Below are 18,959 nucleotides of genomic sequence, written 5' to 3'. Positions count from 1 at the left end.
GGTACCGAAGCCGGATGGCTCGGTAAGGCCTATTCTAAATCTGAAGTCCTTGAACCTGTACATAAAGAAGTTCAAGTTCAAGATGGAGTCACTCAGAGCAGTGATAGCGAACCTGGAAGAAGGGGACTTTATGGTATTCTTGGACATCAAGGATGCGTATCTCCACGTTCCAATTACCCCTCACACCAGGGGTACCTCAGGTTCGTTGTACAAAACTGTCACTATCAGTTTCAGACGCTGCCGTTTGGTTTTTCCACGGCACCTCGGGTCTTTACAAAGGTAATGGCCGAGATAATATTTCTTCTTCGAAGAAAAGGCGTATTAATTATCCCATACTTGGACGATCTCCTAATAAGGGCAAGGTCCAGAGAACAGCTAGAGATGGGTTTAGCACTATCTCAAGAGGTGCTAAAGCAGCACGGATGGATTCTGAATATTCCAAAATCCCAATTAATGCCGACAACTCGTCTGCTGTTCCTGGGGATGATTCTGGACACAGTTCAGAAAAGGTTTTTCTTCCCGAAGAAAAAGCCAAGGAGTTATCTGACCTGGTCAGGAACCTCCTAAAACCAGGAAAGGTGTCTGTACATCAATGCACAAGAGTCCTGGGAAAAAATGGTAGCTTCTTACGAAGCAATCCCTTTCGGCAGATTCCATGCAAAGGGATCTGTTGGACAAATGGTCAGGGTCGCATCTTCAGATGCACCTGCGGATAACCCTGTCGCCGAGGACAAGGGTATCCCTTCTGTGGTGGTTGCAGGAGGCTCATCTATTGGAGGGCCGCAGATTCGGCATGCAGGATTGGATCCTGGTGACCACGGATGCCAGCCTGAGAGGCTGGGGAGCAGTCACACAGGGAAGAAACTTCCAGGGAGTGTGGTCGAGCCTGAAAAAGTCTCTTCACATAAGCATTCTGGAACTAAGAGCAATCTACAATGCTCTAAGCCAGGCAGAACCTCTGCTTCAAGGAAGACCGGTGTTGATCCAGTCGGACAACATCACGGCAGTCGCCCATGTAAACAGACAGGGCGGCACAAGAAGCAGGAGGGCAATGGCAGAAGCTGCCAGGATCCTTCGCTGGGCGGAGAATCACGTGATAGCACTGTCAGCAGTATTCATCCCGGGCGTGGACAACTGGGAAGCAGACTTCCTCAGCAGACACGACCTTCACCCGGGAGAGTGGAGACTTCATCCAGAAGTTTTCCACATGCTATTAAACCGTTGGGTAAAACCAATGGTGGACATGATGGCGTCTCGCCTCAACAAAACACTGGACAGGTATTGCGCCAGGTCAAGAGATCCGCAGGCAATAGCTGTGGACGCGCTGGTAACACCTTGGGTGTACCAGTCGGTATATGTGTTTCCTCCTCTGCCTCTCATACCAAAGGTATTGAGGATTATACGGCAAAGTGGAGTAAGACTAGTGGCTCCGGATTGGCCAAGAAGGACTTGGTACCCGGAACTTCAAGAGATGGTCACGGACGATCCGTGGCCTCTACTTCTGAGAAGGGACCTGCTTCAGCAGGGTACTTGTCTTTTTCAAGACTTACCGCGGCTGCGTTTGACGGCATGGCGTTTGAATGCCAGATCCTAAAAGGAAAAGGCATTCCAGAAGAAGTCATTCCTACCTTGATAAAGGCAAGGAAGGAAGTCACCGCGAAGCATTATCGCCGTATTTGGCGAAAATATGTTGCGTGGTGCGAGCAGCGGAGTGCTCCGATGGAGGAATTTCAACTGGGTCGTTTTCCTACATTTCCTGCAATCAGGATTGTCTATGGGTCTCAAATTGGGATCTATTAAGGTTCAAATTTCGGCCCTATCAATATTCTTCCAAAAAGAATTGGCCTCAGTCCCTGAGGTCCAGATTTTTATCAAAGGAGTACTGCATATACAGCCTCCTGTGGTGCCTAAGGTGGCACCGTGGGATCTAAATGTAGTTTTAGATTTCCTCAAATCAAATTGGTTTGAACCACTAAAGAAGGTGGATTTGAAATATCTCACATGGAAAGTGACTATGTTACTGGCCCTGGCTTCGGCCGGGAGAGTATCTGAACTGGCGGCTTTGTTTTATAAAAGCCCTTATTTAATTTTCCATTCGACATAGGGCAGAGCTGCGGACGCGTCCGCATTTTCTCCCTAAGGTGGTATCAGCGTTTCACCTGAACCAGCCTATTGTAGTGCCTGCGGCTACAGACGACTTGAAGGACTCCAAGTTGTTGGACGTTGTCAGAGCCTTAAAAATATACATTTAAAGGACGGCTGGAGTCAGAAAATCTGACTCGCTGTTTATACTGTATGCACCCAACAAGTTGGGTGCACCTGCTTCTAAGCAGTCGATTGCTCGTTGGATTTGTAACAAAATTCAACTTGTACATTCTGTGGCAGGCCTGCCACAGCCTAAATCTGTTAAGGCCCATTCCGCAAGGAAGGTGGGCTCATCTTGGGCGGCTGCCCGAGGGGTCTCGGCATTACAACTCTGCCGAGCAGCTACGTGGTCAGGGGAGAACACGTTTGTAAATTTTTACAAATTTGATACCCTGGCAAAGGAGGACCTGGAGTTCTCTCATTCGGTGCTGCAGAGTCATCCGCACTCTCCCGCCCGTTTGGGAGCTTTGGTATAATCCCCATGGTCCTTTCAGGAACCCCAGCATCCACTTAGGACGATAGAGAAAATAAGAATTTACTTACCGATAATTCTATTTCTCGGAGTCCGTAGTGGATGCTGGGCGCCCATCCCAAGTGCGGATTATCTGCAATACTTGTACATAGTTATTGTTAACTAATTCGGGTTATTGTTTAGGAAGCCATCTTTCAGAGGCTCCTCTGTTATCATACTGTTAACTGGGTTTAGATCACAAGTTGTACGGTGTGATTGGTGTGGCTGGTATGAGTCTTACCCGGGATTCAAAATCCTCCCTTATTGTGTACGCTCGTCCGGGCACAGTACCTAACTGGAGTCTGGAGGAGGGTCATAGGGGGAGGAGCCAGTACACACCACCTGACCTGTAAAAGCTTTACTTTTGTGCCCTGTCTCCTGCGGAGCCGCTATTCCCCATGGTCCTTTCAGGAACCCCAGCATCCACTACGGACTCCGAGAAATAGAATTATCGGTAAGTAAATTCTTATTTTATGGGGGGGGTTTAAAATTTCGGGGACAATGGGGTCGATTCAATTCGGCAACTTATGAATAGCGCCGGGAATTGGCTCCCGACGCTATTCAATTCAGCTGCTAGTTACCCGCAATTGTCGGGAATCCTTCTCTCATCCCCGGGGGATGAGAGAAGAAACCCGACAAAAGTGCTGCCTCGCGGCCGGCGCGAGGCTGATTCTGTCGGGAATCAGCCTCGCGCCGGGGAGTTAAGTCTGAGAATGCTCGTTCTCCCGACAATTCAACCTGTTTAGTCGGCGAGAACGGGCCATCGCTGACTTAACTGGAGCTGAATTGAATAGCGGCGGGAGCTAATTCCCGACGCTATTCATAAGTTGCCGAATTGAATCGAACCCAATATGTATTACAGCTCCAGAATCCCATACTTGGCACAGGTTGTGTCTCCCATGTCAAATATGCTTTGAACTAGAGGTATTTTGGATGTCAGATTTTTCCGTATTTTCTAATATTTGCATACTATAGCGAGATCTTGGGGATGGCACAAAGTCTAAACATAGAATGCATTTTTATCATGTACATGTAGCCTAAAAGTAATTTTATACAATATTTTACTAATTATGGGCATTAAACACTCAGAAAGCAAATGTCTGTCTCGCTCAACAGAAGTTCTGTAATTTGGAATATGTTTGCGTATTCAGAATTTTGGATATGGGATACTTTAAAATAGTCCTCCTAACCTTTAAAAGGTTGTCTCATAATGTCAGTAGTAAGTTCATAAGCTGTAATAGAACTGGTGTGACGAGATATAATAAATCTTACAATAAAGCAGGAAGAAATTGGGAGCTACGGGTGAAAGCTCGGACAGCCTGTAGGTGGGTGCCCATCGCTGGCATATCCCCTGGATAGTTAAGATTGGTACTAAGCATTCCATGTATTGTTAATCATACTCTGTTGAAAGGAAGGTAGCAAAACATTTTCAGAATGCCCACTGACCTGGGTCCAGAAGGGTCGACCCTTCTTGCTTTTAGGGTTTTTATCAGGACTTGCAACCAGCGTAGACTGCACGGGCATAGGTCTGAAATGTGTGACCTGGGTAATGTCTAAAAGAGATTGGTTAGCCGGGGACAGTAGCAATGAAGATTGAGATCATCTATAAGCGCCAACTAAATGCCGGGAAAACTCAGGTCCGGTATAAAGGGTGACAACGCGGGAATAACCCATTTGAGAAAGGGGTAACACAGGCTTCAAGTCATACTTTGTGTGTCGGGTCAGAGCCAGGTTGAAGCTGGGTAATTATGTCTGGAAGGGGATTTAATGTATTCTTTTAATTTAATATATTTTAGCGCTATCACATATTGAAACTACACACACATTTTTTTCCTGGAAGTTAATGCTGTGCTTCTTGAACTAACTGTATGCATGCCAAGTAGATTTATACCAGCTTTATTAAAGTGTTCCTAAGTTGCTTACAAATACAGAGACTTCCATGTTCACATATTGCTTGCAAGTATTGTTAATCTGTAACCATTTTATTTTTGGAGTTCTATTGAAAATAATGGCAATTCTTCTTTTACAGCTACATAAAAAAAATGGTTCCAAACGGTTATCTCAGTTTTGAGGATGAACAGTTTATAGAGTCATCTGTGGCCAAACTAAACGCCTTGCGAAAAAGTGGCCAATTTTGTGATGTCAAACTCCAGGTATTTTCTTATCATTTGTGCACACCAGTAAATGCTCAATGCACCTGTAAGGCCTGTTTGGCACATCCACAAGGGTCCCTTCCTTGATCTAACAGTCCCATGCTGCATTAAGCTTTCCTCTTCCCAATTCTCCTCGTCATTGTTTCTCAAACAGGCAGCGTGGGAAAAGCGTGCGCTCTGGTTTAGGACAGTTTGATGCTTAAGGTTCCCTTGACCTGATGAATTCGGTATAACAGTGTTTGTTTTTCATTTTATCTTATCGGCTGTAGTTTTCTCGGTGTGTTAAGCTATTGTGGTGGACTAAAGTGAGACCCAAAACCCTTCACTGTAAATACAATTCTGTCAAATCTGGTTACTAACCACTGTGTGTAGATGATTGGTAGATTTTAAACCAACAGTTTTGAATACATAGCCAAATAAGGCATGTGCTTTGCACCTCTGAAAATATTTTGGCATGAATGAGGATTCAGTATCTGTTTTGATTAGGTGAGGCAGTTCTGTCTAACATGAGTGTGTGTGTTTGACTATATCGCTACAAGAAGGCAGTCGCTGTATATGGACCATAACATAGATAAGGCTACACATCACTACTGTATTTGATATTTTCAAGTCATAAAAATAGTTTGTGTGCCTCATGGTGAATGTCAAGGTTTCTTTTGTATGTCTGGCAATCTGCACTATTACAGGTTGAGTCTCCCTTATCCAAAATGCTTGGGACCAGAGGTATTTTGGATATCGGATTTTTCCGTATTTTGGAATAATTGCATACCATAGTGAGATATCATGGTGATGGGACCTAAATATAAGCACAGAATGCATTTATGTTTCATATACACCTTATACACACAGCCTGAAGGTCATTTTAGCCAATATTTTTAATAACTTTGTGCATTAAACAAAGTGTGTGTACATTCACACAATTCATTTATGTTTCATATACACCTTATACACACAGCCTGAAGGTCATTTAATACAATATTTTTAATAACTTTGTGTATTAAACAAAGTTTGTGTACATTGAGCCATCAGAAAACAAAGGTTTCACTTTCTCAGTCTCACTCAAAAAAGTCCGTATTTCGGAATATTCCGTATTTCGGAATATTTGGATATGGGATACTCAACCTGTAGTATAAAAAAAAAACTTGATTAACAAAAAAATACTGGACCGTTTAGCCAGCAAAGATAAATGTTTCACTTTCTTTATGTAGCCCTTTATTGTGGAAATGTCATACATTGTATGTTTGAAAGTGTAAAGTGTATTTATTAAAGCCACCTAACTAGATTAATCGTAAGGTTTGTCTTTCCCTTTAAGGTTTGTGGCCATGAGATGCTGGCACATAGAGCAGTGCTTGCCTGTTGCAGCCCCTTCTTGTTTGAAATTTTCAACAATGACAGCGAGTCACATGGAATTTCTCATGTTAAATTTGATGATTTGAATCCAGAGGCAATGGAAGTCTTATTAAATTATGCATATACGTCACAGTAAGTATGCAGCAGTATTGATTGTGGAGTAGAAATGTAATAACTGATGACGTGTTTGGTCTTTGGGCCATTTCATAGAAAGTAGAAACATTTTAAATCACTGCTTTATTCAAGGCAAAAGTAGTGTAAAAACATTAGTGATTCATTCTGGGGAAGAGATGTGGCAGCACTAGTATTTCTGTAAATACTAATCCTAATGAAACTAGCTACTATTGGAAACAATGGCACGTGAATAGCAGTATTTTAAGAGGAAGTTTTTTTTAAAGTTTTGTTATGACTCAATATAAATGTCTTGTACGCCTACTTTTAGTGCATTTACTATTAATATATAATTTAACTGTGACTTATTCATGCTACATAAGACAATTAAATTGCTCATGTCCCTTTTACTAACCACAAATGCAAAAATATTTAGATTAATGTATTAAACCATTGGGTCTGCTTACCCTGCACAGTTAAAATCAGAGCCCAGCCTGGTCTGCTTTCACAGAACTTTAATGTTATGTTACCTTTTGGAAGGTTTTTCTGAGTGCTGTTCTGTCACAAGTACACTGTAATGTGTGTGGGTTTTTTTTTTTCTCCCCAACAATTATTACATTCATTATTGAACCTTATTCGTAGAATGGGACTTACTAAAACCCATATGTCCCATTCCATCACATGGAATGGCACTTTTTGAGGTCGTCACCCCATATATATATATATATATATATATATATATATATATATATATATATATATATATATATATATATATATGTACGTACGTTATTTTTGAAAAGACATCTGGTTTCAGGGATATTCTAAAAAAATAAGTGGAAAAATAAAAATACAATAGGGAGGATTGATGGGCGAATAGTGTCCAAATATAAATTGGATGCTTTTGAATAGCTAAACAAATATGTAAGATGTACTTGGTTCAGTGTAGATAGGCAGGTTTATTGTCTGTCTGAATATACAGGTTTAAACTGGATGCAGTCTATTTACCTACAATTAAAATACCAACTGACAAAATACCGACAACCATTGACCGACGGTCAAAATCCTGACATGGTCATAATACCGACATTTAAAATGTTGACGGGTCAAAAAGTCAACCGGTTTTTCATGATTTTTTTTATCATTGTAACAGACTTGTTAATTTCTATCCCAGTGGACCTGGAGGTGGGATATTATAGTGTGCTGAGCGCAGCGAAGAACAGTGCCCGAAGCATGGCGAGCGCAGGCGGCACACTTATACGGTGTCCATGTTGACCTGTGTCGACATACACACCAACAAAATTAAACTCTTGTCAACATTTTACATGTCTGTATTTCTCTAGCATCCATAAGGGATATTGGGGGGAATCTAGTACGATGGGGTATAGACGGGGTCTAAAGGAGCTGGTGCACTTTACATTTCTCATACGTCCTAGAGGATGCTGGGGACACCATTAGAACCATGGGGTATAGACTGGATCCGCAGGAGACATGGGCACTTTAAGACTTTCAAAGAGTGTGAACCGGCTCCTCCCTCTATGCCCCTCCTCCAGACTCCAGTTTTAGAATTGTGCCCAGGGAGAGGGGAGCTCTACTGAGTTTCTCTGTGAAGACTTTTTTTTGTTAGGTTTTTTATTTTCAGGGAGGCTACTGGCAACAGTCTCCCTGCTTCGTGGGACATAGGGGAGAGAAGTATGACCCACTTCCAGTGAGTTCAAGGGCTCTGCTTCTGGCTACAGGACACCATTAGCTCCTGAGGGTTTGATCGCTGGGTACACTCAGATGCTCGCTCCCACAGCCTGCCGTCACCCCCTTACAGAGCTAGAAGTCAGAAGACGGGTGAGCAACCGAAGAAATGAAGACTTCACTTCAGAGACAGCGTTTTCATGAGGTACCGCGCAGCAGGCAGGCGCTGTGCTCCAAAGTAGCACTCACAGCACTGCAGGGTGCCGGGCAAGGGGGGGGGGGGGGTGCGGCGCCGCGCCTTGGGCAGCTAAAAACTACCTCATTTAACACACTGGCAAGAGGGGACATTAGTGGGGCACTGTCCCATCCCCCGCCAGTATAAACATCTAGAAAGCGGGACAGAAGCATGCCATTAAGGGGGTAGAGCTTCTCCCTCACGGCGCCATTTCCTCTCCTCAGGCTGCAGAGACGCTGGGTCCTCCACACACACTGACAAGTACTTGGGGTGTAAAACGGAGGGGGGAGGCATATGATTGGTGCAATGTATATGTGATAAAAGCGCTATAGGTCTGAGGCATTGTGTTGACCATTTTCTGACCATTTTTTCAGCGCAGGGTTTGAGCTGGCAAATGCCCTCTGTGTCTCTCTGACAGACTTTACTGTGGGTCTGTCCTCTATATGCCCGGTGTGTCTGTGGGTGTTTGGTGCACGAGTGTCGATGTCTGGGGCTGAAGGCTATTCCCAAGAGGAGGCTGTATTGGGGACACAGACGGCTGCGGGGGTGACCCTGTCTGCACCGCCGACACCTGATTGGGTGAATGTGTTAAACGCCTTGAATGATAATGTGGCTCTTATTAGTAAGAGGCTAGATAAGTCTGAGTCGCAGACCCAGGCATGGAAAAAATCTGTGGAAGATATGTTATTCCAAAGTCAGGTCCCCTCAGGGTCACAAAAACGTACGTTGGCCCAAGTGGCAGACACTGACACGGACACTGATTCTAGTGTCTACTATAGCGATTCCAGGATAGACCCAAAATTGGCAAGAAGCATTCAGTACATGATTGTGGCGATTAAACAGGTATTAAATATAACTGAGGACCCGGCTATCCCTGATAAAAGGGTCTGTATGTATAAAGAAAGGAAACCTGAGATAACGTTTCCTCCCTCTCATGAACTGAACACGCTTTTTGAAAAAGTTTGGGAAGGTCCTGACATCAAGTTTCAGATTCCCAAAAGAATTATGGCAGCTTATCAGTTTCCCTCGACGGATAAGAAAAAGTGGGAGTCACCCCCCACTTGTGGACAAGGCCTTGTCTAGGTTGTCTAAAAAGGTGGCTCTCCCGTCACCTGACGCAGCGTCCCTGAAGGATCCTGCGGATCGTAAACAGGAAACTACATTGAAGTCCATTTTATGTGACCACAGGTACACTACTCCGACCTGTCATTGCGTCTGCATGGGTAAGTAGTGCTATCGAAAAGTGGGCAGATAACTTGTCATCTGATATAGATACCCTAGATAGGGATAGTATCCTCTTGATGCTGGGTTATATCAAGGACGCTGCATCATACCTTAAGGAAGCTGCGAGAGATATTGGTCTTTTGGGATCAAAAGCCAATGCCATGGCGGTTTCAGCTAGGCGTGCGTTGTGGATTCACCAATGGAATGCTGATGCTGACTACAAGAAAAGTATGGAATCTCTACCATATAAAGGTAAGGCCTTATTTGGAGAAGGCCTTTATGATTTGGTATCTACGGCTGCCGCGGGTAAGTCATCATTTTTACCTTGTGTTCCTCCACAACAAAAGAAAATGCAACATTATCAGATGCAGTCCTTTCGGCCCAATAAATACAGAAAGGGCCGGAGTTCTTCCTTCCTTGCTACTAGAGGAAGAGGTAAACTTTCTCCTGCTCCTGGGAGCCTGACAAGGCAGAAGTCCTCCCAGGCTTCTGCCAATTCCACCGCATGACGTTGGGGCTCCTATGCGGGAGTCCGCACTGGTGGGGGCCCGTCAAACTCTTCAGTCAGTGTTGGGTTCGTTCGAACCTGGACCCTTGGATTTTACAAATAGTATCCCAAGGGTACAAGCTGGAGTTTCAAGACGCCCCCCCCCCCTCGCCGTTTTTTCAAATCGGCCTTACCAGCTTCTCTTCCCTACAGGGAGGTAGTTTGCGACGCAATACAAAAATTGTGTCAAAATAAAGTTATCGTCAAGGTTCCCCAGTCACAACAGGGGGAAGGTTTTTATTCGAGCTTGTTTGTGGTCCTGAAGCCGGACGGCTCGGTCAGACCAATCCTAAACCTGAAATCTCTGAATTTCTACCTAAGCAGATTCAAATTCAAGATGGAATCTCTCCGAACAGTGATCTCCAGTCTGGAGGAAGGGGATTTCATGGTGTCGGTGGACATAAAAGATGCCTACTTACATGTTCCCATTTATCCCCCGCATCAGGCTTACCTGAGATTTGCAATTCAGGATTGTCATTACCAATTTCTCTGACGTCCTAGTGGATGCTGGGACTCCGTAAGGACCATGGTGATATAGTGGCTCCGCAGGAGACAGGGCACAATAATAAAAGCTTTAGGATCAGGTGGTGTGCACTGGCTCCTCCCCCCTATGACCCTCCTCCAAGCCTCAGTTAGATTTTTGTGCCCGACGAGAAGGGTGCAATCTAGGTGGCTCTCCTGAGCTGCTTAGAATAAAAGTTTAAGTTAGGTTTTTTATTTTCAGTGAGTCCTGCTGGCAACAGGCTCACTGCTACGAGGGACTTAGGGGAGAGAAGTAAACTCACCTGCGTGCAGGATGGATTTGCTTCTTAGGCTACTGGACACCATTAGCTCCAGAGGGATCGAACACAGGCCCAGCCATGGAGTCCGGTCCCGGAGCCGTGCCGCCGACCCCCCTTGCAGATGCCGAAGTTGAAGAGGTCCAGAGGTCCAGAAACAGGCGGCAGAAGACTTTCAGTCTTCATAAGGTAGCGCACAGCACTGCAGCTGTGCGCCATTGTTGTCAGCACACTTCACCAACAGTCACCAACTGTCACTGAGGGTGCAGGGCGCTGGGGGGGGCGCCCTGGGCAGCAATGTATAATACCTTTTTATGGCTAAAATACATCACATATAGCCCTTGAGGCTATATGGATGTATTTAACCCCTGCCAGATCTCACAAACTCCGGGAGAAGAGCCCGCCGAAAAGGGGGCGGGGCCTATTCTCCTCAGCACACGGCGCCATTTTCCTGCTCAGCTCTGCTGTGAGGAAGGCTCCCAGGCTCTCCCCTGCACTGCACTACAGAAACGGGGTTAAAACAGAGAGGGGGGGCACTTATTTGGCGATATGATTACATATATAAAAATGCTATAAGGGAAAACACTTGTATAAGGGGTTGTCCCTGTATAATTATAGCGTTTTTGGTGTGTGCTGGCAAACTCTCCCTCTGTCTCCCCAAAGGGCTAGTGGGGTCCTGTCCTCTATCAGAGCATTCCCTGTGTGTGTGATGTGTGTCGGTACGTGTGTGTCGACATGTAGGAGGACGATGTTGGTGAGGAGGCGGAGCAAATTGCCTGTATTGGTGATGTCACTCTCTAGGGAGTCGACACTGGAATGGATGGCTTATTTAGGAATTGCGTGATAATGTCAACACGCTGCAAGGTCGGTTGACGACATGAGACGGCCGGCAAACAAATTAGTACCTGTCCAGGCGTCTCAGACACCGTCAGGGGCTTGTAAAAACGCCCATTTACCTCAGTCGGTCGACACAGACACGGACACTGACTCCAGTGTCGACGGTGAAGAAACAAACGTATTTTCCTTTAGGGCCACACGTTTCATGTTAAGGGCAATGAAGGAGGTGTTACATATTTCTGATACTACAAGTACCACAAATAAGGGTATTATGTAGGGTGTGAATAAACTACTTGTAGTTTTTCCTGAATCAGATAAATTAAATGAAGTGTGTGATGATACGTGGGTTTCCTCCGATAGAAAATTATTGGCGGTATACCCTTTCCCGCCAGAAGTTAGGGCGAGTTGGGAAACACACCTTAGGGTGGATAAGGCGCTCACACGCTTATAAAAACAAGGGGCGTTACCGTCTCCAGATACGGCAGCCCTCAAGGAGCCAGCTGATAGGAAGCTGAAAAATATCCTAAAAGTATATACACACATACTGGTGTTATACTACGACCAGCAATCGCCTCAGCCTGGATGTGCAGTGCTGAGGGGGCTTGGTCGGATTTCCTGACTGAAAATATTGATACCCTTGACAGGGACAAGATTTTATTGACTATAGATGCATTTCTATATATGCGAGATGCGCAGAGGGATATTTGCATTCTGGCATCAAGAGTAAATGTGATGTCCATATCTGCCAGACGAAGACACGACAGTGGTCAGGTGATGCAGATTCCAGACGGCACATGGAAGTATTGCCGTATAAAGGGGCGGTCCATCGGACCTGGTGGCCATGGCAACAGCTGAAAAATCCACCTTTTGTTACCCCAAGTCACATCTCAGCAGAAAAGGACAGTCTTTTCAGTCTCAGTCCTTTCGTCCCCATAAGGGCAGGCGGGCAAAAGGGCCAGTCATATCTGCCCAGGGGTAGAGGAAAGGGAAGAAGACTGCAGCAGGCAGCCCATTCCCAGGAACAGAAGCCCTCCACAGCTTCTGCCAAGTCCGCAGCATGACGCTGGGGCCGTACAAGCGGACTCAGGTGCGGTAGGGGGTCATCTCAAGAGTTTCAGCACGCAGGGGGCTCACTCACAAGTGGACTCCTGGATCCTACACGTAGTATCCCAGGTGTACATTGGAAATTCGAGACGTCTCCCCCTCACAAGTTCCTGAAGTCTGCTTTACCAACGTCTCCCTCCGACAGGGAGGCAGTATTGGGAACAATTCACAGGCTGTATTCCCAGCAGGTGATAATCAAAGTACCCCTTCTACAACAAGGGAAGGGGTATTATTCCACACTATATTGTGGTACTGAAGCCAGACGGCTCGGTGAGATCTGAAATATTTGAACACTTACATACAAGCGTTCAAATCAAGATGGAGTCACTCAGAGTAGTGATAGCGAACCAGGAAGAAGGGGACGATATGGTGTCACTGGATATCAGGGACGCTTAGCTACATGTCCAAATTTGCCTTCTCACCAAGGGTACCTCAGGTTCGTGGTACAGAACTGTCACTATCAGTTCAGACGCTGCCGTTTGGATTGTCCACGGCACCCCGGGTCTTTACCAAGGTAATGGCCGAAATGATGATTCTTCTTAAAAGAAATATGGACGCTTTCCTGATAAGGGCAAGGTCCAGAGAACAGTTGGAGGTCGGAGTAGCACTATCTTAAGTAGTTCTACGACAGCACGAGTGGATTCTAAATATTCCAAAATCGCAGTTTTTTCCGACGACACGTCTACTGTTCCTAGGGATGATTCTGGACACAGTCCAGAAAAGGATGTTTTCTCCCGGAGAAGAAAGCCAGGGAGTTATCCGAGCTAGTCAGGAACCTCCTAAAACCAGGAAAAGTATCAGTGCATCATTGCACAAGGATCCTGTGAAAAATGGTGGTTTCTTACAAAGCGATCCCATTCGGTAGATTTCACGCAAGAACCTTTCCGTGGGATCTGCTGGACAAATGGTCCGGATCGCATCTTCAGATGCATCAGCGGATAACCCTGTCTCCAAGGACAAGGGTGTTTCTTCTGCGGTGGCTACAGAGTGCTCATCTATGAAAGGGCCGCAGATTCAGCATTCAGGACTGGGTCCTGGTGACCACGGATGCCAGCCTGAGTGGCTGGGGAGCAGTCACACAAGGAAAAAATTTCCAGAGAGTGTGATCAAGTCTGGAGACTTCTCTCCACATAAATATACTGGAGCTAAGGGCAATTTACAATGCTCTAAGCTTAGCAAGACCTCTGCTTCAAGGTCAGCCGGTATTGATCCAGTGGGACAACATCACGGCAGTCGCCCACGTAAACAGACAGGGCGGCACAAGAAGCAGGAGGGAAATGGCAGAAACTACAAGGATTCTTCGCTGGGCGAAAAATCATGTGATAACACTCAGCAGTGTTCATTCCGGGAGTGGAAAACTGGGAAGCAGACTTCCTCAGCAGGCATGACCTCTACCCGGGAGAGTGGGGACTTCATCGGGAAGTCTTCCACATGATTGTAAACCGTTGGGAAAAACCAAAGGTGGACATGATGGCGTCCCGCCTGAACAAAAAACTAGACAGATATTGCGCCAGGTCAAGGGACCCTCAGGCAATAGCGGTGGACGCTCTGGTAACACTGTGGGTGTACCAGTCAGAGTATGTGTTCCCTCCTATGCCTCTCATACCAAAAGTACTGAGAATCATAAGAGGGAGATGAGTAAGAACGATACTCGTGGTTCCGGATTGGCCAAGAAGGACTTGGTACCCGAAACTTCAAGAGATGTTCACGGAAGACCCGTGGCCTCTACCTTTAAGAAAGGACCTGCTCCAGCAGGGGCCTTGTCTGTTCCAAGACTTACCGCGGCCGCGTTTGACGGCATGGCGGTTGAACGCCCGATCCTGAAAGGGCATTTCAGATGAAGTCATCCCTACCCTGGTCGAAGACAGGAAGGATGTAACCGCAAAACATTTTCACCGCATTTGGTGAAGATATGTTGCGTGGTGTGAGGCCAAGAAGGCCCCTACAGAGGAATTCCAACTGGGTCGTTTCCTACATTTCCTGAAAACAGGACTGTCTATGGGCCTAAAATTAGGGTCCATTAAGGTTCAAATTTCGGCCCTGTCGAATTTCTTCCAGAAAGAACTGGTTTTAGTGCCTGACGTTCAGATGTTTGTAAAAGGGGTACTGCATATACAGCCTCCTTTTGTGCCCCAGTGGCACCTTGGGATCTCAATGTTGTTTTGAGTTTCCTAAAGTCACATTGGTTTGAACCACTCACCACTGTGGACTTAGCATCGTCACCTTCCATGTGAGATATTTTATTAGCCCTGGCTTCAGCCAGGCGTGTGTCAGAATTGGCGGCTTTATCATATATAAAGCCCTTACTTAATTTTTCATTCTGACAGGGCAGAATTGAGGACTCGTCCTCAATTTCTCCTTAAGGTGTTTTCTGTTTTTCACATGAACCAACCTATTGTGGTACCTGCGGGTACTAGGGACTTGGAGGACTCCAAGTTACTTGACGTTGTCAGGGCCCTGAAAAATATGTTTCCAGGACGGCTGGAGTCAGAAAATCTGACTCGCTGTTTAGCCTGGGTGCTCCTGCTTCTAAGCAGACGATTGCTCGCTGGATTTGTAATACTATTCAGTTTACACATTCTGTGGCAGGCCTGCCACAGCCAAAATCTGTAAAAGCCCATTCCAAAAGGAAGGGGGCTCATCTTGGGCGACTGCCCGAGGGGTCTCGGCTTTACAACTTTGCCGAGCAGTTACTTGGTCAGGGGCAAACACGTTTGCTAAATTCTACAAATTTGATACCCTGGCTGAGGAGGACATGGAGTTCTCTCATTCGGTGCTGCAGGGTCATCCGCACTCTCCCGCCCGTTTGGGAGCTTTGGTATAATCCCCATGGTCCTTACGGAGTCCCAGCATCCACTAGGACGTCAGAGAAAATAAGATTTTACTTACCGATAAATCTATTTCTCGTAGTCCGTAGTGGATGCTGGGCGCCCATCCCAAGTGCGGATTGTCTGCAATACTTGTACATAGTTATTGTTACAAAAATCGGGTTATTCTTGTTGTGAGCCGTCTTTTCAGAGGCTCCTTCGTTGTTATCATACTGTTAACTGGGTTCAGATCACAGGTTGTACTGTGTGATTGGTGTGGCTGGTATGAGTCTTACCCGGGATTCAATATCCTTCCTTATTATGCACGCTCGTCCGGGCACAGTATCCTAACTGAGGCTTGGAGGAGGGTCATAGGGGGAGGAGCCAGTGCACACCACCTGATCCTAAAGCTTTTATTATTGTGCCCTGTCTCCTGCGGAGCCACTATATCCCCATGGTCCTTACGGAGTCCCAGCATCCACTACGGACTACGAGAAATAGATTTATCGGTAAGTAAAATCTTATTTTCAAACGTTGCCGTTTGGTCTATCCACGGCTCTGAGGATTTTCACCAAAGTGATGGCGGAGATGATGGTTCTCCTGCGCAAGCAATGAGTCACAATTATCCCATACTTGGACGATCTCCCGATTTAAAGGCGAGATCCAGGGACCAGTTGGTTCAAAACGTTGCAATCTCCATATCAGTTCTTCAACAACATGGTTGGCTCCTAAGCTTGCCAAAATCAGTTGATACTGACGATGCGGCTGTCGTTCTTGGGAATGATATTTTACATAGAACTACAGAGTCTTTCTTCCTGTGGAAAAGGCTCTGGAACTTCAGAGTCTGGTCAAACAAATTCTGAAACCAGTAAGAGTGTCAATCAATGCATTCGGTTGCTGGGGAAGATGGTTGCTGCCTACGAGGCCATTCAGTTTGGCAGGTTCCATGCCAGAGTGTTCCAGTGGGACCTGTTGGACAAGTGATCCGGGTCCTATCTACACATGGACGACAGGATTATCCTCTGGTGCAAGGCCAGGATATCACTCCTGTGGTGGCTGCACAGCTCTCACCTCCTAGAGGGGCGCAGGTTCAGGATACAGGACTGGATCCTGGTGACCACGGATGCAAGCCTCCGAGGCTGGGGGACAGTCACAATGGGAGAAAGCTTCCAAGGAAAATGGTCAAGTCAGGAATCTTGTCTCCACATAAATGTTCTGGTGTTAAGGGACATTTACAACGGCCTCCTACAAGCGGAACATCTTCTTCGAGATCTGCCTGTACTGATCCAGTAGGACAAAGTAACTGCAGTAGTGTACATAAACCGTCAGGGCGGAACGAAAAGCAGAGCGGCAATGGCAGAAGCCTCAAGGATTTTCCACTGGGCGGAAAAACATACAAGCGCTCTGTGTCAGCGATATTCATTCCAGGAGTGGACAACTGGGAAGCAGACTTCCTCAGCAGACATGAACTCCATCCAGGAGAGTGGGGACTCCACCAAGAAGTCTTCGCAGAGGTGACAAGTCGTTGGGGAGTTCCTCAAGTAGACATGATGGCATCTCGTCTCAACAAGAAGCTTCAGAGATATTGTTCCAGGTCAAGGGACCCTCAAGCAATAGCGGTGGATGCACTGGTGACACCGTTGGTGTTTCAGTCGGTGTATGTATTCCCTCCACTTCCTCCAATTACGAAAGTTCTAAAGATCATAAGAAGAACAAAGATCCAGGCGATTGTCATTGTCCCAGACTGGCCGAGGAGGGCCTGCTATCCAGATCTTCAGGAATTACTCATAGGAGATCCCTGGCCTCTTCCTCTGCGAGAGGACCTGTTACGACAGGGGCCGTGCGTGTATCAGGACTTACCGCGCCTGCGTTTGACGGCATGGCGGTTGAACGCAAAATCCTAGCCAGTAAGGGTATTCCCAGTGAAGTCATTTCCACGCTTATTCAGGCCAGAAAAGGGGTAACGGCTAAACATTACCACCGTATTTGGAGAAAATATGTCTTTTGGTGTGAAGCCAAGGGAGCTCCTATGGAAGAGTTTCGCCTAGGGCGTTTTCTCCATTTTCTACAAGCAGGTGTGGATGCGGGCCTAAAATCGGGCTCAATCAAGGTTCAGATTTCAGCCTTATCAATTTTCTTTCATAAACAATTGGCCTCCCTTCCAGAAGTTCAGACTTTCGTGAAAGGAGTGTTGCACATCCAACCTCCATTTGTGCCTCCTGTGGCACCATGGGACCTTAATGTGGTATTGCAGTAACTTCAATCACGTTGGTTTGAACCTTTGCGGAAGGTGGAGTTAAAATGCCTCACTTGGAAAGTGGTCATCCAATTGGCCTTGGCATCTGCAAGGCGGGTGTCTGAGTTAGCGGCCTTGTCTCACAAGAGCCCTTATTTGATCTTCCATGAAGATAGAGCTGAGTTGAGGACACGTCAGCAATTTTTAGCGAAGGTGGTTTCCTCTTTCTACATAAACCAACCTATTGTGGTGCCTGTGGCTACTGATGCCTTCGCTGAGTCAAAATCTCTGGATGTGGTCAGAGCTTTGAAGATTTATGTCGCCAGAACGGCTCAGATTAGGAAGACAGGCTCTGTTTGTCCTGTATGCTCCCAACAAGGTTGGGTGTCCTGCTTCCAAGCAGACCATTGCACGCTGTATCTGTAACACGATTCAGCAGGCCCATTCCACGGCTTGATTGCCATTACCAGAATCAGTGAAGGCCCATTCCACTAGGTAGGTGGGCTCATCCTGGGCGGCTGCCCGGGGGGGTCTCGGCATTGCAACTTTGCCGAGCAGCTACTTGGTCGGGGTCAAACACTTTTGCAAAGTTCTACAAGTTTGACACCTTGGCCGATGAAGACCTTAAGTTCGGTCAATCGGTGCTGCAGAGTCGTCCGCACTCTCCCGCCCGTTCTTGAGCTTTGGTATAACACCATGGTTCTAATGGTGTCCCCAGCATCCTCTAGCACGTATGAGAAAATAGGATTTTAATTCCTACCGGTAAATCCTTTTCTCTTAGTCCGTAGAGGATGCTGGGTGCCCGTCCTGGTGCGTACTGTATCTGCAGTTAATAGTTATGGTTACACATGTTGTGTTACGTTATTGTCAGCCTGTTGACAGGCCTGTGTTCTGTGGAATGCCGTGTTCTGCGGCATGGTTGAGGTGTGCGCTAATAAATCCTTTCCTCGAAATGTCCGTCTCCCTGGGCACAGTTCCTATAACGAGTCTGGAGGAGGGGCATAGAGGGAGGAGCCAGTTCACACCCTTGAAAGTCTTAAAGTGCCCATGTCTCCTGCGAATCCAGTCTATACCCCATGGTTCTAATGGTGTCCCCAGCATCCTCTATGGACTAAGAGAAAAGGATTTACCGGTAGGTATTAAAATCCTATTTTCTTCAACTGGGTGTGCTGGCTCCTCCCCTCTATGCCCCCTCCCACAGGCAGTAAAAAAAAAAAAAAAAAAAAAAAAAGTG

The 18,959-nt window shown here is 46.3% G+C and overlaps 1 protein-coding gene across 2 annotated transcripts in view; it reads left to right on the top strand.

Annotated features, from left to right (window-relative positions):
- The window catches only part of IVNS1ABP (influenza virus NS1A binding protein), a 332,957-nt gene that overhangs the window by 51,153 nt on the left and 262,845 nt on the right, over positions 1-18,959 (top strand). For both annotated transcript variants that reach the window (XM_063940197.1, XM_063940196.1), the window contains 2 exons: positions 4,686-4,809; positions 6,122-6,291. In XM_063940197.1, the coding sequence (XP_063796267.1) occupies positions 4,699-4,809; positions 6,122-6,291 (281 nt within the window). In that variant the 5' untranslated portion in view covers positions 4,686-4,698. The remainder of the gene's footprint in view (positions 1-4,685; positions 4,810-6,121; positions 6,292-18,959) is intronic.

The sequence above is a fragment of the Pseudophryne corroboree genome, chromosome 9 (genome assembly GCF_028390025.1).
Source record: "Pseudophryne corroboree isolate aPseCor3 chromosome 9, aPseCor3.hap2, whole genome shotgun sequence".
NCBI lineage: Eukaryota > Metazoa > Chordata > Amphibia > Anura > Myobatrachidae > Pseudophryne > Pseudophryne corroboree.
The sequence above is the reverse complement of the archived record's forward strand: the minus strand, read 5'-3'. Positions and strand labels throughout refer to the sequence as shown.